The 25,192-nt window shown below is 38.1% G+C and overlaps 1 protein-coding gene across 4 annotated transcripts; it reads right to left on the bottom strand.

Moving 5' to 3' along the window:
- Positions 1-124: 124 nt before the first annotated feature.
- Positions 125-23,710, bottom strand: LOC126375643 (ubinuclein-2). Of its 4 annotated transcripts, none has more exons than XR_007567630.1 (17): positions 23,476-23,710; positions 19,764-19,874; positions 18,372-18,479; positions 17,630-17,758; positions 15,795-15,932; positions 15,493-15,580; positions 15,115-15,223; positions 13,438-13,587; positions 12,619-12,767; positions 12,040-12,190; positions 11,542-11,622; positions 10,748-10,969; positions 8,949-10,014; positions 8,194-8,248; positions 7,596-7,677; positions 2,716-2,847; positions 125-2,674 (listed from the first exon to the last, which is right to left on the bottom strand). XR_007567630.1 is itself a non-coding variant. In XM_050022673.1 (17 exons), exons 1-16 carry the CDS (start codon positions 23,632-23,634, stop codon positions 4,301-4,303), a joined length of 2,832 nt encoding a protein of 943 aa, XP_049878630.1. In that variant the 5' UTR covers positions 23,635-23,710; the 3' UTR covers positions 125-2,847; positions 4,290-4,300. The 4 variants fall into 4 exon arrangements, 3 of the variants coding, with proteins under 3 accessions (XP_049878630.1, XP_049878629.1, XP_049878631.1); XM_050022673.1 differs by adding an exon at positions 4,290-4,334 and having other exon boundaries at positions 125-2,847; XM_050022672.1 differs by having other exon boundaries at positions 125-2,847.
- Between the last annotated feature and the right edge of the window lie 1,482 nt (positions 23,711-25,192).

Raw genomic sequence — 25,192 nt, 5'->3', positions numbered from 1 at the left:
CCAGAGTACAAGAAAGAACATTTTGAAAAAGAAAAGCAGCAAGTGTCCTTACTATTTAAAACACATTTTTATAACGGCACATCCCTGATAACACGTTCGAGTCCTTTAAATAACAACAAAACAATCTATTTATTATAAATATTTATTATTCATAATTATACATTGGGCTTAATTTGGAATTTGGATTAAAATCTTTCAATACGTACATCCTCATAATTAGGTATTTGGAACCAATAGGAGCTTAATAAATAAAACCTAACATAACTCTCACAGTAACTTTATGTAATAAAATAATTTACTGCTCCACTTAAACAATTCAGATTTAAAATAATAAACAAACTTGTTGCTAAAATATACAGGGAGGTTAAAATGGCAACATCGAAGCAATTCATCAAAGAAAGCAATTTGACATTTGCGCATAAAAAATAAAGTGCGCAATGCAAACAAATGTCAAATAACAGATGAATTGCTTCGATGTGGCCATTGTAACGTCCCTGCTCACTCATTTTAAAAAGATAAAGTAACAGTCACAAGTCAAGTCCATTGTGACGTTTTCTTAAGGTTTAATTCCCCATACTGGTTTTCGTTTACTATAAGCATAGAATAAACAATACTACGAATGGAACGATAACTCTCTGCCCCGCACCAATTCGTATTAGGCGTTGATCTCACCCCCTCTGGGGCTTACTTTTAAATGGCTGTAAGTCGCTAAGGAATAAGGAGAGCGCGCTGACTGCCTGTCTCGTTCGCGCATTTGCGCGCACACTGTAAGAATACAATTTTTGTATGCAGTGTCCGGGGTAGTATGCGATGAGTTTGACAGCTGTCAAAATGGACTTCTTTGTGTGTGATTTTTACTGTAAATGGTACAATTTCTTACCATTAAATGGCAACACTGGTTTCTGCACCAATCGTGTAGCGTAATCACCTTTAATGTTGCCGCTTGAAAAAGAAAATGAACTCTAACATCAATTATTGCTTCACTCACAATTTCTTAAGCGTATTTACAAAATCGTGTATAAAAATCGTTACTACATTACAAACGCAAAAAATCTTAGATATATAGATTCAGTCTACGTTTTCTACTTTTGAAAAATTATTTTAATACATTTTTTGGTGATGTGGAGCAGTATTTAGTTACACGAACGTAAAAATACTATACCATAGTTATTTATACAAAATACCATGGTATAAGAAGACCAGGTATGCTCAATCCTATGACAAGCCGCCATTGCTAGCTCATTGATGACGTAAGTGTTACCACTGTGTTACCATTAAATTGGGTATCTCCAACATTCTAACGACGTAAATTTTATTATTGGAAATTAAGCGAATTACTAATCTATTTAATTAATAAAAATCATTAACACTGTAAGTAAATCTTTTACAAAAAGTTCAAAATTTCCTTGCAAAGTATACATAAAAACATGTCGTGGGTAATTTATTTTTTACAAAATGGCAAGACAGGGTGGGATGACGTCAGCTGGGCTAACCTTGAAATGTTAGCTGTCACTTTTGAGCATACCTGGTTTTCTTATACCATGCAAAATACAGTGTTCTATACAAACCTAAAATGTATAGTGTACAACAAGAGTGGTGTTACACTTGTGTTTATAAATGCAATTTCATTTAGGTAAATTTAATTCGTCATTATTGATTATGGGATTGGTATAATGAGGGTACAAGCTTGTAATGTAGCTACATTCGCCAAAATCAATGTAGATGGCGTTGTACAGATGTAACGTAATTACCTACTAAACATATAATGTATGGCAGAGGCGTATATCAAAATAGTAGTTGCTTGATATTTGGATCAGATATAGTATAGAAACGTCGCTACCTATGATGCTTCTCTTTGTTTTGAACAGAATAATAATGGGTGGAAGATGTGTTGTGCCTGCGTGTAATAACAAGGGTCATCATTTATATTCAAAAACAAAGTTAAATTGTGTACGTCTGTTATCCATGAAATGGTTCACACCAAAGTTCATGACTTTGAACATCGACGGCGCTTAATCAATCAATTATACAAATTTAAATGGTGTGCACACATGCCCGCTATGTGCGAGGATGTTTTCCAATAAGATTGGCTATATAAGCCACATGCGAGCACATGAACGTCGGAGTTGAAGCAGTCACCGAAGCCGAAATCGGCTTCATCACATCGTCCATGAAATTAGAACGTTTAACGAAGGCAACTTATTCTCTAAAAAAGAAAAGACAATAATTATCCCTAGAGGATAACCATTTTTTTCGACGTGACAATAGATTTGCTTCAGATAACATACTACTTGGCCGAAGAGCATTACCGTAAATGGGCCGATAGTAATAAGACTAATAAGTTAAAATAAAAGTAAAGTAAAATTGATTTTCTACGACCTACGTTATAGAATGAATTTGATTTGATTGACTTTTGAGATTGAATTTGATTTTGATTTATGACAGTGGGTAAAAGGCCACATTGCAATTCATCTAAAAAACAATATATAGCAATTTTGATATTTGTACATATAAAAGTAAATGGGCGATGCCAACAAATGTCAAATAGCAATATATTGCTTTTTTATATGAACTGCGGTGCGGATTATACCGAAGGCTTCGACCAATAGCCGCTCAACGTCTATCTACAGCAGCATTCGCTGCGTTTATTGGTCGAAGAGGTTGACCCTGCATGTTGTTTAAAACGAACATTTTTCTTTTTTAAATATCTTCAAAATAATCCCAATTGGAGCATTGCATTCATAAACAACAAGTTGAGAGCCCCGTGTGGACTATAGACTATCGATTCAACAACGCTCATATTTTCATTTCATAATATAACTGTAGACTGGATTTTGTGACGTCAACCTGTAAGAAATAGCACATTTTCTAGATTATTCCATAGAATATTTATTTAATTAGTGATAGGCCAAGAAGCAATGGATTGATGAGAGGTGAAAATATTAAGGAAATGGCGTGACTAAAGAGGCTTTATACATGGCGAGATATGGGCTTAGTGAAAAATTATAAAAAACATGAAATGCCTTATGGCATTACGTGATTCATCGAGCTTGACGCGTCGGCTGACGACTTCTCTTCTACCGTGTGGGTAATGAAGTAGATTACCAACCTCATCAACCCTGGTGTTAGGGTTATTATAGAGCCGCCATTAAAGGCCCCTGACATGGCTCATGTAATGGTGTAAATACTTGCATCAGTAGTAACCGGGACCAACGGCTTATCGTGCCTCCAAAGCACGGATCATCTTACATTCGGACAATCGGGTGATCAGCCTGTAATGTTCTGTGACCCGCCCACTGTGATGGACTTATTACATCGCCCAATCCCGACGCTTTGTGCTCGATGAATCATATAATGTAATAGGGTTTAATCACGGAATATAATAAAAAGGTTGGAAAGGCTAAGGGAGCGCGAGCAAATAGTTCATACTTCAACTTTGCACTCCACTCCTCCGCAAACTTTACGACCACACGACAGCTCCGCGAAAACATATTAAAAGGTCGTTTTGTGTCTTACATATAACCTGCAGGGTAAAAAAGACAAATATCGACTATTATGCAAGGAGATTCCTTCTTATCACAGGAAAGCTAAAAACATTAGTATGATCGGCTATTTATCAAAAAAAAAACTTTTGTATCCAGTATCTTACGAAAAGTATAAGTAAGATAACATAATATATCTGTTTGCAGGAGTCAGCGTCAATATATAAAAAGGTCGTTTTGTGTATTATTATAACCCACAGTGCAAGAACTCAAGTATCGACTATTATGCAAGGTTATTAAAGCTAAAAACCTTAGTATGATAATACAGCTTGTCACACAAAATATACATTGCCGATAATGTGGCTATGGAATTTGAGAAGCAGTAGAGCCATCGTAGTTATCTGTTTGCGGGAGGAGTAGGAAAAGAGAGTACTGAGAACTCACACAAAAAACGCGTTAGGGACTTTCCAACCCCCTTCTTCTATTCCGTGGGTTAGATTTAATGATACAAAGTGACTTACAATGTTAGCCCAGTCCGTAAATAAGTTCTTCGAAATAATATTACGAGCTCGATTTGGGTTCTATATTTTAAATATCGAATTCTAATTTCCTATACATTTTGGTCTGATTTTTAAACCTACCCACATTTTCAAATGAACATTGATAACCTTTAATAAGATTTCTAATCCAGGAATAGGTTATTTAGTTGAGATGTCAGCCATTTACAAAAGTTTAGGCAATATAATGATACCAATTTTAATAGCAAATTATTTTTTTTAATGCGAAAACTATTTTTTTTTAACTCACCGGTGACGGCATTACATCCATCCATTTTGTTCAAAGAAGTTTGTTCTGAAACAATCATACTGTTCTATAGATCTTTATGGCAAACTATAGTTTATTTTATTCGAAGAACATTCCTCCACCAACTCCGTTTATGGTTATTATGGATCTACGTTTTAATGTGTTAGGGCACTTGATAATCTTAGGGTAGACCTAAATTTTTTTTGCAAATATTTTTCAAATAAATTTTAGATTTGAACACAGAACTTTATTTTTATGTACACTGGCAACATCGATCACAGATATATTTTAAGCAAATGACAGTTTTTTTCTAGTGTTAATACTATGCCAAAACGATACAATTAGCTTATAATGCTCCTTAGCTTCGATATGACACTTGCGGCTCGGAACAACACTAATACCAATGTTGCCAACAAAAACAATGATATTTTAACCACAAAAGAAAGAACATAAATTAATGATGATGGTAAGTATATTAATAAGTAATAAATAACACTAATCAATGAAGGGACTAGTGAAGTAAGTTGGTGATGAAATGGCAGCAACTAAAACGTAATTAAAAACAAATCTAATAGAAGAAACGACGTAAAGTGGAGTATATTACAGAGCCATACGACTTAAAGTAATGGAAAATAATTCTACTCGTTTACAGAGACAAATATACTAGTGAAAACGAACAACTTTTAAATTGGCTATTTTAAAACTTAGTCAAATGAGATACTTTCTACGAAACGTCAAAACGAAAATTTACTATTGAATTTGTATGGAAATACTGTCCGAGTGACGTCATCATTAAGTTCGTACTCATTGTTACCTATATAAGATAATCAATTTAATTGAATATACCTTTTCGAATGTCAATTTAATTACGATAAGGCTGCCTGTCCATTGAAGCGGAGCGAGCTTGCGGAGCGGTGAAACGGATAAATATTAACCAATAGGATTGCATAAAAACTCCGCTCAGCTGCAGTGGCCAGAGATTGGTTAATCCTATTGGTTAATATTTATCCCTTTTACCGCTCCGCAAGCTCGCTCCGCTTCAATGGACAGGCAGCCTAATGATTGGGTTTCACAATCTAAAGACTTACCGGGCCCAGATTGCTTAAATAGGCTAGTTTCCAACTAGTCAAATCAGTTACTAAATGCCAAAATAGAAATTACTCTGGAAATTGTATGAAAAAGCAACCTGTAACGTCATAGAAAAACGTGACAAAACGTCGCATTTACTATTATTGCATTTTTCATTAATAAAATTCATAAATAGGTTAAATAAAGAAAATGTTTTTGACAGTTTTAGATCTGTCTTTATGTAGTAAATCAGAATTTCATAATTTATCTTTGACCTAGGAAACTACCCAATTCTATATTTTAAATCTATAGGTCTATAAATACATAGAAAGTATATTGTTATAAGTTAATACCACTTACATAATCGAAGTAAATCAAAGATGGTTCTGCAGTGTTCTCCATAATAGGTGATAGAGTTCACAAGAGTCAAAGGGCAGTGAAAGAGAGCAACTGATTTATCTTGGTGATTCCAAGACAAGAGAAACAATTTTTGTTCTCATGAATTTTACTTGCTACTTGAAAAGTCTCGGTTTAATACCTGTATATTTAAAAATAATATAAATGAATGTAGTGACAAGGCTAAGTCATCAACCCTCTAACATTATCCCATTTTCACAGGGACCGCTTACCTAAGATTTGACAGGTCTGGTTTTTTACAGAAGCGATCGTCTGACCTTCTAATCCGCGAAGAGAAAATCCCCAATACAGGTTAAGTCACATACCTTCTAAACGCAAATCTCGGGTATGTGGGTTTCCTGACGATGTTTTCTTCCACCGCTGAGCACGTGTTAATCATTTATGATCCAAACAACATTGCTAAGTATTAATGCCTTATCATAACAAAGTTATTCGTTTTTTCTAGTACATAAAGCCTACTCTCCACGTGAACCGTATGTCATGCGCACGCTTTTGTAATTGGTTGCATGTTGCGTAGAAAAAACAAAAATGTGTCCACGGAACGGCAACGTCGCAATACGAACGCATGACGATTGGCAGATGCCAATCGCAGGCTTTAAATCTCCGGAAACTATAGATTTGATTGGTGCCAAAAATATAGTAGAAGGACGTTAATAAGACATTTCAGTACAAATGTTTAATTTACTTCGAACTTAAATATTACATTTGTTTTCTAAGATCTAAACTCGAACCTTCTTTGACTCCGTTTTCAGTTGTGGCGACCATAAAAAGACCTCGAACTCGGCTCAAGATATTCTTAGATGTCGCTTCAACTTTACCTCGAGGTTACTCCGGTAAGGCTGCGTGGCATGGCGTCATTTATTTTAGCATACTGCCAATGATATGCTCGACTCCAGTGAGTGAAGTCCTCTTGTAAATTTCAACTTATTATTGCGTATGGCAGACAAAAACAAAATATCCTGCGTGGATCATATATCCAGCTGAAGCCCCCCTAACCAAGTCTCTGCCGCATCCGTCACACAATGCAGCTCGGCTATACCACCTAGGAACCGGTGCAGAGGGCACTCGGATCAAACCATATGTCACATAGTGAACGAATGGCCCCGATTCCTGCAGACACCGCCTAATTTTATTTTAAGTTATATCCGTCATTTTCATATCCGTCGAAAACGGGACGGACGGGACGGATGATTCACAGCTCTTAATTTTAGGAAGAATGAGTAAATGAATGAATAACCCGGGCGAATCAAAAGGTACGTCGCTGGTATGCAATCCGTTTGACGTGCTGTCTATTTAACTGTGTCGGGTTATTGACGGATGTAAAATTTTTAGACGGTTGGTTTAGATTTGTGCTTAAAATTGACGTGTGTTCCATAAATTTTATGCTTGTCGATTACCCGTCCCTTTCCTTTTCGGCGGATAAGAAAATGACAGATATAACTTAAAATAAAATTAGATGGTATTTACAGGAATTAGCACCAATGTCAACTTAAAATACCAAAATGCCAAGCTGAGGTTGAGTCGAGTGGAGGAAGATTAGAGTCAACATCTTAGAATACAGGTTGTTTTTCGTCTTAGAATATGATTGTTTTTCTTTTGACCCACGTAAGAGATAGGCTAAGATCGTGAGATTATGCTGCCTAATCATCAAGAACAAAATCTGAGTAAATTACATTTTTTTACGGAAACATCTCGTTTGACGTCCTTATGGCATTTTTTTTTATAGGTATCGACATTTTCCATTACTCTTTTCTCCAATAGCAGTGTGTAGTGAAGGTGTCAAGCGAAGCCTACACAAGCAGTGAGTGCATTGCCACCACTTACAACTTGTCTTTGTCTGAGCGAGAATCTCCAAATATTGTACTCCGTGAGTTGTACGACTGACTGGTACTCTTCTCGCGTTTAGCTGCGAGAAATCATAAGGGTTGAACCACATCTGGCATGAAACCGCACTTTCCTATGTTTCTATCTTTTTCTATCACTCAGAATCGCCATTTGCCAGAGCGAGATAACGCGACCGCACGAGGAAATGCCGAGGCTATCGGCCCGCTCTTTTTCTCGCTCTAGCTTATGATGGTTCTAGGTGACAGAAAAAGGTAGAAACATAGGAACGTGCAGTGCGGTGCGGACAGATGTATAATAAAAAATACTTTAGGTAACTTTATAGAAAAGTCAGTCTTGAGTTTCAAATTATAATCTTTACAAAACTCTCCAAATTCAAACATATAAAAAACTGTGGTCACCATAAAGCACTAAAGTGGTTTTCAGGCAGACTATGTTGTCTGGTAAGTAAATAAGGAAAATTCAAGCTAATAACACCTAGATAAGACTCATATTTCATTAACTAGTTAACGATAAATATTCCTTTACATTATTGCATTATTACCCTGTGCTATAAGTTTGCGAATTTATCAAGACTTACCACTGGTTATAACTCCGCCATAGGAACTGTTGAATTTTGGTGCTTCTTGAGAATGCTGAAAAAGTATAAAAAAAGTTTAAAGCTTGAGTTGATAATAGGCTAGATAACAACATAGCCAAATCGGTTCATTTAACATTGGCACTTCTTAGCGGAATACAGAACGGTGACATCATCAATAAACATTCAAATGTCGTAATCATTGTTACATAATTCATAGCCATAATTCGCAAATAAGTCACTAAAAATGAGGTTATTTTTTGACCATCTTAGACTTACTTCTATTTGTAGATAAGTATATATTATAATTTACATTTGACTCAGTTGTCTAGAGAACAGTAAGAGTCGGAGTTTTCGTCGGTTAGGTACCAACAAACTGTTTTTGTTTTAAACCAAGTAACGCCATCTAGATATAATTTTGGAACTAAAATGAGGTCTACAAGCAGTGTGCAATGTTTCCCTCTTTATTATTATTTATCTATGAGGATGTCGACAAAATGGGTGCCAAATGCCAACGAAACATTTTGAGTGCATAATTTTTTCACAATTCTATTAATGTTGTTTTCTACTACAATACTTATGGGTATTTTATGTATAGACGTAATTTAAGATTCTTTCTCTTCACATAACAGTTTATACTCTTTCACAAATAGTTTTTCTAGAGTCAATGTCATAAAATGTAGCATGTAGCAATTGTCTAAAGTACATTTTTTTTTAAGTACACTCAAGAGCAAACTTTAAAAAGAAAATTCACTAACCTCCAAATCCCTTAGGTTCTTCATGACGGAATCGAAATCTTCTTTTGTTGCCTCATCCATCTTATCACTACGTTTTTCATTGTCCCTTTTATTGTCTTTTGAATCTTTCTTGTGATTCACTTCACGCACACTCACTTTGTCTTTAGAAGGCACTGAATCACTTTTATCACTTTTTTCTTCGACCACTTCAACGTCACTACTGCTATCATCCACTGAAAGTGGCTCCGTTTGTATGTCACCTAACGGATCAACGTCAGACACTATCACCAAATCCTTCTTCTTTTTCAGGTCCGGAGGCCGTTTGTCAGGTTTTGCAAAGGTTGGGGAGTGATGAACGGGCACCAACCCAGGCCTAGGTATGTTATTCTCAACCACCCTCATGTTTTCAATCTGTTTCTGAGTGATTTCTTCCTTAGTCTTTGGGCTTGGAGTCGGTTCTTTAGGCTTCGGCTGGTAACTTGTATCTATGTGTAACGGAGTGTCCAATTTCTCTTTGACGGAATTGTTGTGGTTCTTTTCCTTCCTGTCTTTATGCTTATCCTTGTCTCTTTTATGTATATTCTCTAACGCTTTCACTTTTTCTTGCTTATGAATCATCTCATTCAATGCTGCTGGCGACTTTATCCGGATCAAACCTTCCTTTTGTTGCTTATCTGATGTATTATTGACTTTTTTATCTATCTTCGGCAGACTACTAGGCACAGGCGTAATAGTTATACTGCCAATATTGTTTGGAGGAATGTACATTTCTTCTTTTTTCTCTATAACTTCTTTGTTTCTATCATCCTTCTCTACAACTACTAGGTCTCTGCTTAGGGAGAATGTGTTGATAATGTTGCCGAATATGGATGTTGATTTGTGTTTGTCCTTTTCATCTGTAACGGTGGACAATTCTGTTTTGTCGAGTGTATTCTTCATAGTGGTGACAGTGAGAGAGCTGGGGAAGTGTATGGGTTCGGGGAAGTTTTGCGGCGGTTGTATGACGCTTGTGGGCGCAGCAGCCGGTTGTGATGTAGAGTTTAATCGCTGCCGTTTCACATCTGTCACTTTTATTTCTTTGCTGAGGCTGTAAATGGGAGAATAGAGAAATTAGTAGCAGTAGTATTGAAAGATTTTATGAGGTATGTGTGGTTCTAATAGTCTGAACCAGAATGTTTTCAAAGTAAGATAATGTCAGTACGGTAATGCAGGACGGAAGGAGCAAACTTTTTGTTCCCTTTAGATCTGTCTTTATTTAGTAATCAAATTTCATAATTTATCTTCGACCTACGAAACTACCCAATTGTCTCAAGATGGATATTTTTTATTTTATATTTACCATAAAACGTGGGGCCACTTGTTAGTCACAAAAAGAAACTAAGAAACTATGTTATTAGTAGTAATAATAAGAAATACACCCAAACACATTGTTTGAGCTGATAGTTGGTTGGCACACTAGACACGACCAATCACGACTGCCTCACTAAAACCACCATGAAGTGTTTCACCGCAGGCAAGTCATACCTAGCAGCAATCGTCTGTAGGTTGGGACTATGTTAAGGATATGTTGAACCATATGGTGACAGGTGTTCAACCCTTGGCCCACATAATGGTCCCTCCTATCATGTGTTTTGTTAATGTCTGTCGGTTTTTACGATACGTCCGGAAAGATACTCCTGGTTGATTGAGGGAAGGCGTTCGCCCAGCAGTAGGGTAGGATTAGGTAAGGTAAAAAACAATTACCTATTTTTCCGATAACGTTTTGTTATCACCAGGCTTGCATCAAGTATCAGGCTGCTAGTACGGAGGTGTATACTCACTCGGCCTGTCGTAGCAGGGTGGGCATCCTGACGAAGCCGGTGGGGAACAGCGGCAGGGCCCGCACGGCCAGCAGCAGCGCGGCTGCGTCCTGGTTCCCCGCCAGCCGCACCAGGGTGGCCAACAGCGCCCTGCTGCGCGGGCACCACGGGAACCGACGTTTGGGAAGACGCTTCTCCACCACTGGGGCCCCCTCCGCTGCTGACGCGATTTGGATCTTTTTCCTGTGAAGTCATACATACATACACATAAATCAGCACCCTGCGCGCGAAGGGGGACCGATGGGACTCACGGTTGCTGGCCCGATGGATACGACTGCACGCAGTCAAATAAATATAGTCTGCCGCCATCGTGGGTCCAACCGGCCTCGATTACTTATTTGTTACTAATACTAGATGTAAGTTTGTAATGTTACTAACAAATATGGATGTTTTTTATAAGTCCGAAATAAACTTTTATTATTTTTATAAATAAACAATGTTTGCGGTGCCCACTGCGCGCACCAACCTCTGCAGCTACGCTCCAGTAGCACGCGCACTAAATACTATTAATACCATCTGCGAACTCCATACTGACATCGATCTATTTACGTGTTCGTTAACGAAATTCACAGACTTAGTTGTAAAACTCTTGAGTTTATAATATTTAAGTACAATTGCATTACATAGTCGAATTGGGATTGCTTCTAATGTCTATGTAAATTGTGGATAAATAAATAATCTTGTAGCCTATAGGGAAGCCTGTACCTAGCAGTGGGAAGTATGTGTGTTGTTTATGTATGTATGGATGTATTTACCTCTCTTCCTGAACTCTTTCACATTCGGCGTTGTAATTCGCCATCATGTCCGGCTTGCGTTCCTCTATCAGCACTTTTAACCTGAAAAGAACAGTTTATTTAAACCTCTCTTTTCCCTGGCATTATCCCGTTTTTCACAGGGTCCACTTACCTAACCTGAAGATTTGACAGATCCGGTTTTTTACAGAAGCGAAAGGCCCCTGACATGACTCATGTAACAACTACTTACTTACATAGTAAGTAGAAACTGGAACCTAGTGACGACTACAAACTCACATCATTAAGTAATTACCGCAGCTAACGGCTTAACGTGCCTTCCGAAGCACGAATCATCTTACTTTCGGACAACCAGTAATGTCTTAGCCAAACTAGGGATCACAATAATTTTTCTCATATTTCCCCACCTGGTTTCGAACCTGGGACCTCTGGATCGCGAGCCTAACGCTCAACCACTGGACCACGGAGGCCGTTAACTTAAATAAATATAAAGCCACACACCTGTGTAAAGTATCAACAATTTTGGCCTCTCTCTCGGCGTCAGTAAGCCTCGCGGGGTCGAAGTCACCAAGGCCATCATCAATCTTGTGCTTGCTGACAGGTTGCGCAGCTGCTGGTGTGGAGTTGGCAGGAGGTTGGGAGGTAGTTGGCGCTGGAATAAAAAAAAACCAATGATTTTGTGAATGTTTTTCTTTTGTAGATTTGTTATATTTTCGAAGATTTTTGTCCGCTGACTTGAAAACTTGGGGGTTAAAATGGCCACATCGGTAAAAGCAATATTGCTATATAACATTTGTTTGCATTGCGCACTTAATTTTAACACAAGCTTAACCTAGTTTAAGAGCTCTTAAATTAGTTCCGTCCTTCACTTACAATAAGTGCAAGAATGGGATAGAGCTAGTGTTACGTACGGTTTCGAGCATTAATATGTATACACTTTGGTACCATGTCACATTAACTTTTTTGACAAATTGAACTGTAAGTCTCACTAAATGTCAAATATGTAAGTGTGACAGAGTTCTAAAGTGGGTACATTATATTGCTCATGACTGTACAATAAAGAATATACGTTCAACTTACGATGGTCATTCCTGTTGTCGGTGGCGGCTAAGGCTTTGACCTTGTGCAGCAGCTTAGCGCGCGACACGTTGAGCGTCCGCGCCGCCCGCGTCCACGACACGCGGCGCACGCGCTGCTCGGCTGAACACTTCGTGAGGATCTGTTCTAGCCTGAGGAAAGTATAGTAGTGCTATAATGTAAGGAATATACGTACAGACAACTCTCCACTCCCCCCAGCGGCTGAGCCTCACTAGGATAAAGAATCATTAGAGCAACGGATACTCAGGACTAAAAACGTTAGAATAATGAAAATTAGGATGATACATTCTAGGAATAAGTCCACTGCTGGCAACATATCCTGAAAGTTTAGTTTATCTACTATAATCCAAGCCTGAGTTATGAGGGTTCAAAAAGTCGCGAAACGTTTTGAGAAAAGGTAGGTAGTGTCTGCCCTTGCGCTTCGCTTTGCTCGTCTTGGCGGGGGCACTAGCGTGCTCCCAGATTTTACTGGGTCAAAAATAAATTATAAAATGCTTTGGAGGCTCTGTAATAACCCTGAGGTTGGTAATCCCTGGTTGCTGAGGTTGGTAATCCACCTCACAGCCCACACGATAGAAGAAGAAAGACCTATTTGTGCCAGCCCAGACGTACAGATAATGTCATTTTCCTGGATGTACAGTGGATGTAGCTGTTCTTTGGCTACTCTGTACTCGGTTGCAGGTGCATATTGCAGATTGAACCACCCACTGTACGCTTATACGGATTTACATAGCATTACGTGCTTTTGCACTCAATTGGTTGGTCATCCACCCCACAACCCACACGAGAAAAGGAGTTTACCTGACAACCAGCGGCTCAGCTCGCGCCTCAATCTCCTTATGCGTGGCGTTGGGTTTGTCAGCCATCTGCCGGCTGACCATCGCTTCTAACTCGTCGAGTATCGTCGCCACCAGTGGCGGCAACTTCACTTCAGATTTCGCCTCTACATCTCTGCAAATAAGATGGTCTATTGAATAAATATAGCTTCAAGCGGATTTCACCCAAATAGATAAGACATATAAATACTTTATTGAGCACAACGGACATAAGAACTACATTGTGGCGGACCCAACTAGTTGGCCACCTAGTTCCGCCCACGTGCAACAGATGGCGCCACATTCAATAATACAGTCTTCAAACAGTCGTGAAACGCGATATCGAAGTTTACACAGCAAGACGCATATACAACTTCCAACATAACACCGTTGGATCGTCGATCCCTAGTCACACTACCAACTTGTGGCTAGCGGGGTACTATGCTCAGTTCGGTACCTCGAAAACATCCTTTGGTGGCAGCACACCCTCGCCGCCAAAACATAAACACGTAATATAGCATCACGCCTGTATACCCAAAGGGGTAGGCAGTGTATAGTATATAAAATAAGCTCATGACTATATCCCAATTTTGGCAGTCAGAGGTACATTCATCGCAAGATGAACTAAGTACCCACACCTCACCGAGCATTCTGTTAGATCAACGTGATAGGTGGTGAGCCGTATCGCCGTTTATAATGGCCGAGGCAACTGTGTTTGTGAAAACCATGGTATAAGAAGACCAGGTATGCTCAATGCTATGACAAGCCGCCATTGCTAGCATCGCCCTTTGATGACGTGTTACCACTGTATTGCCATTAAATTGGTATCTCCAACATTCCAAGGAAGTAAATTTTATTATTGAAAACTAAGTGAATTACTGACTAATTAATTATTTCATTACTATTACTTGTCACATATATATAAAAATCATTAAAACTGTAAGTAAAGTAAATATTTTACTAAAAGTTCATAATTTCCTTGCAAAGTAAATATAAACACATTAATCGTATTTTTTTTTACGAAATGGCAACGCAGTGTGGGATGACGTCAGCTGGGCTAAATTTGAAATGTTGGCTGTCAGTTTTGAGCATACCTGGTTTTCTTATACCATGGTGAAAACAGCACTTAAAATAAATAACTCATTGGTGCAAGTCCGATACCGGGGTTCAAACCGGCGCCTCCTGCTTGAGAAGCAAGTCGTTGATCCACAGGACCACAGTGACATGGTTCCAGTTCGGGGAATTGCTGCCCCTCTATGCCTGTCATATTTCCTATACTACAAGTAGATATTTTTAAGTACTCCTGGAATGGAAGGAATGATTCCTTGTTTCCATAATTTGGGCAATGACACAGGGAGCTTTTGTAACGGCTCCTTGTTTTCGATCCCAAGTTGGACATCTATCACAATGTATATGCGAATATCATTAATTGTATGCACTAAACCGTGTTGCACGACGCGGTCAGGAGTGGAGGCCTGGTTCACAGGCTCACTGCCTATCTCGGGCACCAGTCTGCCACAACTGAACATTTAGTTAATAGTTTTTATTTTGCCATTGTCATCTACTTATATTGTCACTTTCATATTTCCTTATGTAAGTTGTGGTGCGAAATAAAGATTCTTCTTAGATTAGATTTAAATACCTTATTATAAAATGAACATACCGGGAACTATCGGAAGTGATGGCGTTTTCAGAACTAGGGTTGGGCTTTGACGTGAGTGAGTCAGATTGTGACGTCCGCGAATCGCTCTCGCCGTCTCCGTGTGCGTTGTCTGAAAGAAAATTAAAATATATAAATTTCTTCCTCTTTTGCATCGACACAATCAAGTAGTCAGCTTTTATATATCCATACCTAGGTCAGTGACATCGTAATGAAAAAAAAAAAACTTACACCCTGTATATAGGTTGTTTATGTATGTAAGAATTGTAGATTTGCCAGCTGCTTTCCATCCCAGGTTGTATGAGTTCACTGAGGAATTGTATCCTCTCTAACATAAAGGTCAATCTGTATGAGTGAGGGTATCAATAAATGTGGACTTACCATCAGATGTTTGTTTTCCAGAAGTGGCGGCGGAGGAATCTGTCCTGCGGATCTTCTTAGCCTTTTTCATATCGACGGTTTTGTTTTTCTGCAATAAAAAAAGTGTACTTTGATCAATGTTTAGGCTCTAGAGCTGGCAATTATTTCGCCCAAATTGTCAGTTTGGCGGTGCAGAGGCAACGTGGCCAGTATTCCGGGGACTTTGCCTCGCTGTGGTGAGCTGGAGGACATTTTTTATTTATAGATTTTAGGGAACAGTTCAACACTGATTTTGGGACAACTAGCTAGGGGCGTCAACTGACCTTTTTCCGATGTTCAGTCTTATGCGAATCGACGGCGCCATTAGCGATAGTTTTAGCTGCGTCCTTCTCGTCCTGGCTCTCCGATTCTGATGAGCTCTCCGATGAATCCTCCTCGCTGCTGCTTGATGAGATTCGCCTCTGTAGGAATATACATTGTGATTACATAACAAAACATTACATCATACAGCATACTATGGTGATGATTCAGTCACTTCTCATCAGCTATGTTTAAATCTCATCATCCGACGAAATAGGGGGCCAGCCTACTGCCATGACTCTGGCACTAAGCCAGTAAACCACATAATCCAAATAGGAATTCAATCAAACTCACAAGTCGAATTCAGTGGTTAAGTGCGCAAGCTTTATCTTTGAACAATAAACTAATGATTTACACTGCAATATTGAAACCAATCTGACTCTATGGAATCGCCCTATGGTCTACCGCCAGCAAATCCAATATACAAAGTCTTCAGAGGGTTCAGAACAATATCTTGAAGACTATATGCGCGGCGCCCTGGTTTATTCGTAACTCAGAGGTACATCAATACCTAGACATGCCAACGATCACAGATGAAATTAAAAAGTACAACAAAAGGCATAAGGAATGGTTGAGTAACCATCCAAATCCCTTAGCACCCCTACTATACTGTAGACACACTACTACTATACTGTGTGTTGTGTGTGTGTGTGTGTACTGTGTGTGTTTGGCTATTATACTGTAGACGAATTTTTAAATGATAAGTTTTAATACACACTTCCTCTCTTCCTTTCATCGTTGCTGTGCCCTACAGGGTTCATGTTTTAGTTCCTATGCCTATGTAACACCCCATTGTACTACATGGAATGCAATAAATATTTGAATTTGAATTTTTTAGCAACTATGCTGTTGGAAGCTAAACAGGGTGAAGAGGCTCAAAAGGAAGGATGTTCTTGGGCGCCGAGTACTATGGAAGATGATGGCATTGGTTGCTTTACTTGTAACATAACATAAACTGCCTATATACGTCCCACTGCTGGGCACAGGCCTCCCCTCAATCAACCGGAGGGGGTATGGAGCATACTCCACCACGCTGCTCCACTGCGGGTTGGTGGAGGTGTTTTTACGGCTAATAGCCGGGACCAACGGCTTAACGTGCCCTCCGAAGCACGGAATCATCTTACTTTGTCGGACAATCAGGTGATTCAAGCCTGAAAAGTCCTTACCAAACAAAGGACAGTCTCACAAAGTGATTTCGACAATGTCCCCAATCGGGAATCGAACCCGGACCTCCAGATCGTGAGCCTAACGCTCTAACCACTAGACCACGGAGGTTGTTTATGCTTTGTTTGTGCTTTACTTGTAACTAAACAATAATCATAATCACACATCAAATCTAATTAAAGTCTTGCGACTGATTACAGGTATTAAAAAAAAGAAAAAGTGCGCAAACCAGTGTCACTAATCATAGTGAGTGAGTGACTACTGCATCAGCAGTAGGTTATAATATTAATCTTCCTCTTCTATCATGTGGGTTGTGAGGTGGATGACCAACCCGAGCAACCCAGGTGTCAGTGTGATGTCATGAAGACAAGAAGTAGGATAGGAAACTTTTGTAAGTTTTATCATAAGACACCCAAGGCAAATGAGAGGGTAGAGTTGTGGTTAGTATGCGGGGATTGCTTCTACGGTATGTGGTTTCGGGAGGGGAAGTCCTTTCTGTAGTATACACTTTCAAACCGTATCACATTAACTTTTTCGACAAATTAAACCGTAAGTCTCATTAAATGCCAAATATGATAACGCGACAGGGCTCTAAAGTGGGTATGACTGTAGAGTATTCTGTGGTTTTACAAACCTTATTCCTCCTCCCACGGGGTTCATCTTCATACGACGGGTGTTCCACGTTCTTGAACTCCAGAGATCCGCTGTTGATGTAGAAGCCTCCATAGAACGTGTCGCATTCCGGCGGTATCATCTCATCGTACTGGAAATTTATGAAAAACACATGATAAATAGACAGAAATTCGAAGTAGAAGTGGTTCGGCCATGTTTATAAGTACACCCGGATAGACATGACAACGCGCCCACGGAATGGGTACGTCGCAGCAAAGGTAGGAAATAGAAAATGGAAAGAGAATCTGACGCCATTGATGGAAAGAAAAAAAAGCATGAATAGCGAATAGTGGAAGAGGGACGACCTTTGTTCAGTGTGACACAGAAACATACCACGGATAAATTGACTTCGATTAATTATTTGACTTGTACACAGGGTCCGCTTACCTAACCTGATGATTTGACAGGTCCGGTATTTTACAGTAGCGACTGCCTGTCTGACCTTCCAACCCCCGTCACATACCTTCGAAAAATGCATTTCTCGGGAATGTGGGTTTCCTCACGGTTATCCTTCAACGCTGAGCATGTGATAATCATTTATGATCCAAACATGAATTCGAAAACAAATTGGACAATCATTGGTCATTGGCCTGTGCTGGATTCGAACCTGCGACCTTAAAGTTAGTGTGCAAGCGTTCTACCAACTGGGCTGTGGTAGGCTCTAACTAACTGTAACTGTGCAATAAATAATAGAAAAAGCATACCCCATCCGTATTGTCAATGAAGGAGTCGTTTTCATCGTAGCCCGCTCCGATATCAGCAAAGTCATCATGCTTGGATCGGCCTTTGCGCCCGTATGTGCTCTTGCCACCCTGAAAGTTATAATTGCATGTTTTCGACACAAAAATATAATTTCTGTAACCCTCGGGCGTCGTCGCCCTCAATCTCCTAGTGTTGCCCGATTAAAAATCGATTATTTTCTAAACCCCTCAATAATCTAATATTGCAATAGTACCTGCGGCTGCCTGAGCCTGTCGATATTGGAAATTCTACAATTATATTGATTAATCTATTATAACCTAATAATTGTAAGATATAATCGATCGATACTATCGATTGTAAAATAATTGCATTACTAACTATTAAATCTACAATAAGATACAATCGATTATAGCAATATAATCAATTGTATCTTACAATTATTAGATTATAATAGATTAATCAATATAGTTTCTTGAAAGCCTTGCTTCCGAAACATTGTCCGGTTATTTACAGTTCACTTTATATTAAATCTCTTAATTCGGAGTGCCTCATGGCAAAGGCCTCCTCCAATCCTTTCCAATGATGGCGATCACGCGCCGCTCTTGTCCAGAAAGGGCCCGCAGTCATCTTGATCTCATTGTCCCATCTCCTTTTCGGTCTACCCCTTTTTCTGGCACCGTCTCGTGGATACCACTGGGTAATCGTCTGGCTCCACTTCTCCACTTTGGATCTTAGAATATGTTCGGTCCATCTCCATTTCTGCTGGTCTATTCTAGTTAGAACGTCAGTCAGTTTAGTTTTTGTCCTAATTTCTTCACTTTGTATCTTGTCTTTGAGTTTTAGACCAAGCATGCTTCTTTCCATCCGTCTTTGACACTTTGCTAGTTTTTCCCTATGCTGTTTGTTTAGGGCCCAAGTTTCGCATCCATATGTCAGACATGGTAGTATACAAGAGTTGAAGATCTTTCTTTTTACTCCTAGCCATAACTTTGGACTTTTCATTACCTCTTTCAAAGACCAGTACTTCTTCCACCCATTGGCAATTCTTTTGTCTATTTCTTTGCTGGTCTGGTCCTCGAAGGATATAATTTGTCCCAAGTAGATGTACTCGTCTACGAATTCCAGGGTTCTGCCATCTACTTTGATTTCGGTTTTGAGATTGTTAGTCATCAACTATCTCAATATAGTTTACATTAATAAAATAACATAACATAAGCTAACGACTATATCCTGATCGGTGTTACTTCAGTCTTCAATCGTATGGGCGCCAGACGTCACACACACAGATGCGCGTGTACGATAACGTCAATGTGTAGTGTCTGTGTATAACGAGGTGTTTTGTATGAAGTGTCCGGGGTGTGCCGGTGTGCCACATAGATAAAATAATAACTTACATATTTCTGCTCAAACTTCCTCGCCACTCTTTCCACGTCATCATCATTGTCTGAGAATGGATTCAGTCCTTCGGTCTTGCCATTCTCTACTTTGCTCCTTTCCTTCTTTCTCTGCAAGAAAAAGATGAGAAAAAAGATATAAACTTCAGCTTGTGCATTGTATTTTTACAAGCAATGTAAAAGGTTTTGCTTTTCCTTTTGTGGATTGAAACTCTAAAAAAGATGTGTAGCAAGCCTCAAAAAAAAAATAGATAAAAAAATATTACTTCCATCGCATACCTAGGTACCTAATTAATGTTTGTATAGATCACCTGTGTATTATCACTTACTTGTTTTTGTTTGTAACAAATGATTTAATGGTCTATCTAGTAAAATAAACATTCTTATCTCTGTGGCAATGGCACACCTAACTTACTTCTATAAGATAGTCAACTCGGTGATGGACTTTCCAGACTGTTTCTCAAAAATATACAGATTTTCTTACGTTTAACCTACTAAGCATATGTATGCATCTTTTATCTTTGTTTTTGGCACAATTACATCTGCCACCAATTGTTATTCTGATCAAAATAAAGAGAAGCAATATACCTAGATAGCAACATAATTCTATACATAATGTGATCCAAATATCAAGCAAATATTATTTTTATATATGCTTGTGGCATTACATGTAGGTAGGTATTTTTGTATAATTATGTACCCGAGTAATGAGAAAACAAGTAATTACTTATCACGTTAAAGCTGTACAATGCCATTTATATTGTTTTTGTTGTACATAGTCTGGAAAGTCCTCCAAATCAAATCAAACTAATATAACTTTAACATTTAAACAATAATTCAATAGTCCTTCATTAATAATAATGTAAAATATGGGTGAGTAAAGCACTCACATAGGATTACCCACCTAAAACTACCTAAAGGAGCAAGATAAAAGACATTTTTGGTTGAATTCTCACTTTGACTTCCAATAACTTTTTTTTTATCTTTAATTTGACTGTTTTTCTCTTTTTGCACCTAGCGGTACACATCCTTAGGCATAGTTATAAAGTAAAATAAAAGAATTATTAAGAAATGGATAGCGACAAAATGATTATTTTTAAAGTGAGGTAGAAAATCTAGAAAAAAGTACAAAATGGGTCTCCTAAACCGTAAATAATCGCTGAACATACATGGGGGTGTTTCTGGTAGCTAATGAGCCCTTCTATCCAATTTTTCATTTTGAACGTGAACTTCTGGGCCACCCTGTATATAACATACCTACCTATTTACTTATGAGTTATGATATGACACTTGTTTTTTTGGTAAAAATTGTGAGTGAGATAGGTTGGTGTGGTGTGGACCTTTTTATTTTTAATATTTCCCATGTTATTACCGAGAGTACTCTATCTCTGCCTCTCATACATACCTACCTACCTACATATTGCATTGTTGACTAAATTAAATTAGTCACTAGATAAAATCTATCCTTCCCGTTTCATTTCTCTATTTTAGGTATTATTACTTGACAAACTTAATATTTATTAAGTTTAAGTAAATATCAACTCTAATACCTATTATGAGGAACTTTTCAGGCCACATTCCTAAAAAAAACTGTAGGTACATACCTAGGTAGGTATGTAGGCATCTAGGTAGATGGCATATTAATTTAATTATCATTCGTTATAGGCCCATACATAGATAGGATACATAGATAGGATAGGTACATACATAACCTATAATGACATTTAATAAGTAGGTACCTAGGTAGTAACTACCTAAATACTTAGGTACTTTATCCATTTCATATAGTTTTTGATTAAAATGAAATCTTTTTACAAAATAAATGGTGGAAGGATGTTAAATAGATAGGTAGGTATCTACCTAGAATGTTATAATTTACTTTCCTACCTACTAGGTATAATACCTACCTACCTACTGGGTGGGGCGAATTAGGTATAGATAGTAGGTATAATGTAATTGTAATATAATTTCAGTACTTATAATAATAATACCATATAAATTAATAGGTAATGAACCTATTTATTATTTTATTAGTATGCATTATTTAGTTAAATAAATAGCTACTATACTAAATAGGTCTGTATCTTATATTAAGTACATAAAACGCCTAAAAACCTATACTAGGTAGGTACAGACAACAAAGCGTAAAAACTATGTCCAACAGTACTAAACGTCAAAAGAAAAAAGTACAGTCATGCACAGACACACTCAACGCATTTATTAATCGAAATTCGCACGAACGCGCAAGACCATTCATTCACCTATAAATTACGCACGCCCGTCCCCCACCCTTCCCCCCGCATTGAAATTGTCCTCCCCGCACGCTTAATACCTACCGCGTGACACTTTATTCTCGATCATAAATACGCGAAAACTTTTTAACCCTAAATAGGTAGGTACCTAATGCCAAAAAAGTGATTATGTTATCTTTGACAAAAATAGACCACAACTATCGCCGAGTGATCCAGATAAATAAATAATACTCCAATATACTCAATACGTTAAATAAATAAGCTATTAATAATAAATATCTACGCATTAAAAAACTAGATAAAACATCTACTCATTTAGGAAAAAAGTTTGTCAACCTAACCATACTAATTTCGTATTTATACCTACTTCACCTATTTATAACTCGCCCGCCCTCCCATACAATAAATAAAGATCAACCGAAATCTACGCGAAAACACCGAACGTCAGAAAGCGCACTCTAAAAACACCTCCATCTATCACCCACACACACTACGAAAAGTAAATAAAGCGGGCAGACACACTAGAACATAATACATAACAGCTCCATACGTCTTATGTACTATTTATACAGTCTACAATCGATAAAAGAGACCACAAGGTACAAAAACATCGTCATATCAAGCAAAGGTCGCGATTTCCTCTGCCAAGCAAACTGCATTTCGCAAGCGAAAGCGTTTGGCACCACTCCCCTTCAACTTAATAAATAAATACATAGCCAAACAACCCGTACATTAGCTAATACCTAATCAGTAATCCTTGCAATATTGCAAAAATCCCTATCCTTTAGGTGACGTGTGAGCAGGACAGCTATATTACAGAAATGCACACATACAATAGTTATCTTGCAATATGATAAACATATGGCCGTAAATACATAAGTAAAATAAACACAGATGTTAATATTTTCATTTAAAAACGATTATTATAATGTTTCAGATAGAAAGTAACCTAAAACCCATCAGTTACCGGACACGACAAATCATAGGTTATCCTAGGTCATTGAAACAACTTTCAAGTCTTTATTTCCTATTAGCAGGTTATTGCAGTCGTCAGCAAACATTAGGCGTGTCATTATAATAATTTCTACATTGGAAAACTATTTCGTTTTGGCGCAAAAACATCTCTAAATCAGATGATCTACAATCAAAACATTACACTTCAATATGATGTCCCAGGTTGTCAACGATCTTTTAGATTGTTGCAAACATGGCGACCGATATCTGGGATTCTCGTACAGCCCGTGGACGCAAATTCACATTACAAACCTAATACAAAGCTGTGTAACGTAAGCAAAAAGTATCCTAAAATGTATCTGTGCAGGGCTCCTAGGAAACAGTATTTTGTTGCTTTACCGCGAAATGGGATGACTTGATTTTTTTTTAGCTGATCCCCTGCATCACAAAGAGCTGGAAAACCAGTATGGTTGCGTAAGTTGCTATGATTTTCTGTTATAACTTACTTCTTCTGCAATGACTAGTTCCTTGTAATTCAGCTCCGGATATTTACTTTCGTTGCTTTCAACCAAATTTATGTTAAGTCTCACTGTTTTATTCACTATTTTTTTCTCACTTTTTGTAGCACCCACTGTTATGAGCGTAGCACGTTTAGGGTCCGACATTTTCCACCAAATTCGAGTATAAAATGATTTTTTTCAAAGCATGACACGACCTGCATTTTCAAACCGTGTAGCACATTGCCACCATGTTGGAATTCATTGTTTGGGTTCTGAGCGCCACGACAAGAATGTGAACTAAAGTAATGTTGCGACCGGCGTCCGACAGATGGCAATACTTTTTTCGAAGATATGACGATAGATGCCACTACTAATACAGTGAAAATATAATTAATTGTGATAATCGTGGATCAATTTAACAGTCACATATCAAAATTAGTCATTAAATTACAAAAAAATATTTAATTTTCATAAAGTAAATACATTTTGACTTAATTTTCATTCCTAATGCTGAATTTAAATATTGTTATTTCACCCGCCAAAGTTATTACACTCGGAGGCAAAACGTTGTCAACTGTATTATACAGATGGCGTTGTATTTTTACTGTTTTATCAACAGAGTATAAAATTAGTTTTTACTTTTTTTATATGTTTAGATTATGTGTCTAATAAGTAAGTCATTTAGATGAAAAACATACAGGCTCTAAGTATGAATGAATTTGTGTTTACGTAAACTTAACTAAATCCACTTTTTTTGCGCACGCCATACATACACATTATTTATTCTGATTGTAAATAGGTAAGCTACCACCGGAGGCCCGTGTTGCTCCATGGTACCAAGCAGGTACTATCTATTATTATCGAAAAATGCGGTGGAAGTAAGCTGATATCATGTTTTTGATACAAACTGCCGTTCCTCGGCGGGCAATGCTCGCGATACTGACAAAACTGCCTTTGTGTATGGTGTGGAGACTTTTACCTCACTCCGTCTGATGATCCTACTTTAATCCAAATGGCTTTGGTCGTAAGCCGCTAAGGAGGAAGGGGGAGTGCACACGGGCTGTTTGTCTCGCTCGCACTTACGCGTTAAGGCGGAAATCTGTGTATGGAGTGTTCAAGTTGCGAGTGATCAGTTGTACAACTGGATGTAGGTGTGCAACCTACTTCATTTATATTATTAAGTTACTAACCATGTAAGCAATACTTATTAAAATTAATAATCTTCTATCAAATTCCCTCAGAGATATACATTAGCGTTTAATGGAAGACATAAGAAAGTCTAAGAATAAAAGTTAAATTTCGTGCGCCTTATTATTATCAAAGGTTTTATTTAAAGATTGCAAGCATAAATCGTCTTTTAATCAATTTAATAAGACATTAATAGGTACGCCACAAATCTGAAAATTGCTTGGCCCACTTTCCCATTCCGTTGGGATTCTGAAAAAGCCTTGCACCCTTGAGTGGAGAGGTCAAATTTCATTTTCTTTAATGAATAATATTCTGGAACCACCGCCGTATATCTTGGGATTCGTGGAATAATATCTACTTGGTGATTCGTTTTCATCTTCTTATTTTACTGGAAGGTTTAGTAGTAAGTACTTTAAACCGGCGAGCATGCATGAAATATTTGATGAAAGATGACGAAGCGAGAGTGGTGTACTAGAATCGGAATGGCTAGTTACCAACTAGTCAAATCAGTTACTTTTTATTAAACGTCAAAACA

This window comes from Pectinophora gossypiella, chromosome 19 (assembly GCF_024362695.1).
Source record: "Pectinophora gossypiella chromosome 19, ilPecGoss1.1, whole genome shotgun sequence".
Lineage (NCBI taxonomy): Eukaryota > Metazoa > Arthropoda > Insecta > Lepidoptera > Gelechiidae > Pectinophora > Pectinophora gossypiella.
Note: the sequence above shows the minus strand (reverse complement) of the source record. Positions and strands in the feature narration are given on the sequence as shown.

What these genes read in the sequence shown, in the direction of transcription:
- LOC126375643 (XM_050022672.1), bottom strand. Translation starts at nt 23,634, where the DNA reads ATGTCGGACCCTAAACGTGCTACGCTCATAACAGTGGGTGCTACAAAA. An exon ending in ATCACTTCCGATAGTTCCCG is followed by an intron (nt 13,588 to 15,114) that starts GTATGTTCATTT and finishes TCTTATTTGCAG; the next exon opens with AGATGTAGAGGCGAAATCTG. An exon ending in CGCTCAGACAAAGACAAGTT is followed by an intron (nt 2,848 to 7,595) that starts GTAAGTGGTGGC and finishes TATTTCTTACAG; the next exon opens with GTTGACGTCACAAAATCCAG.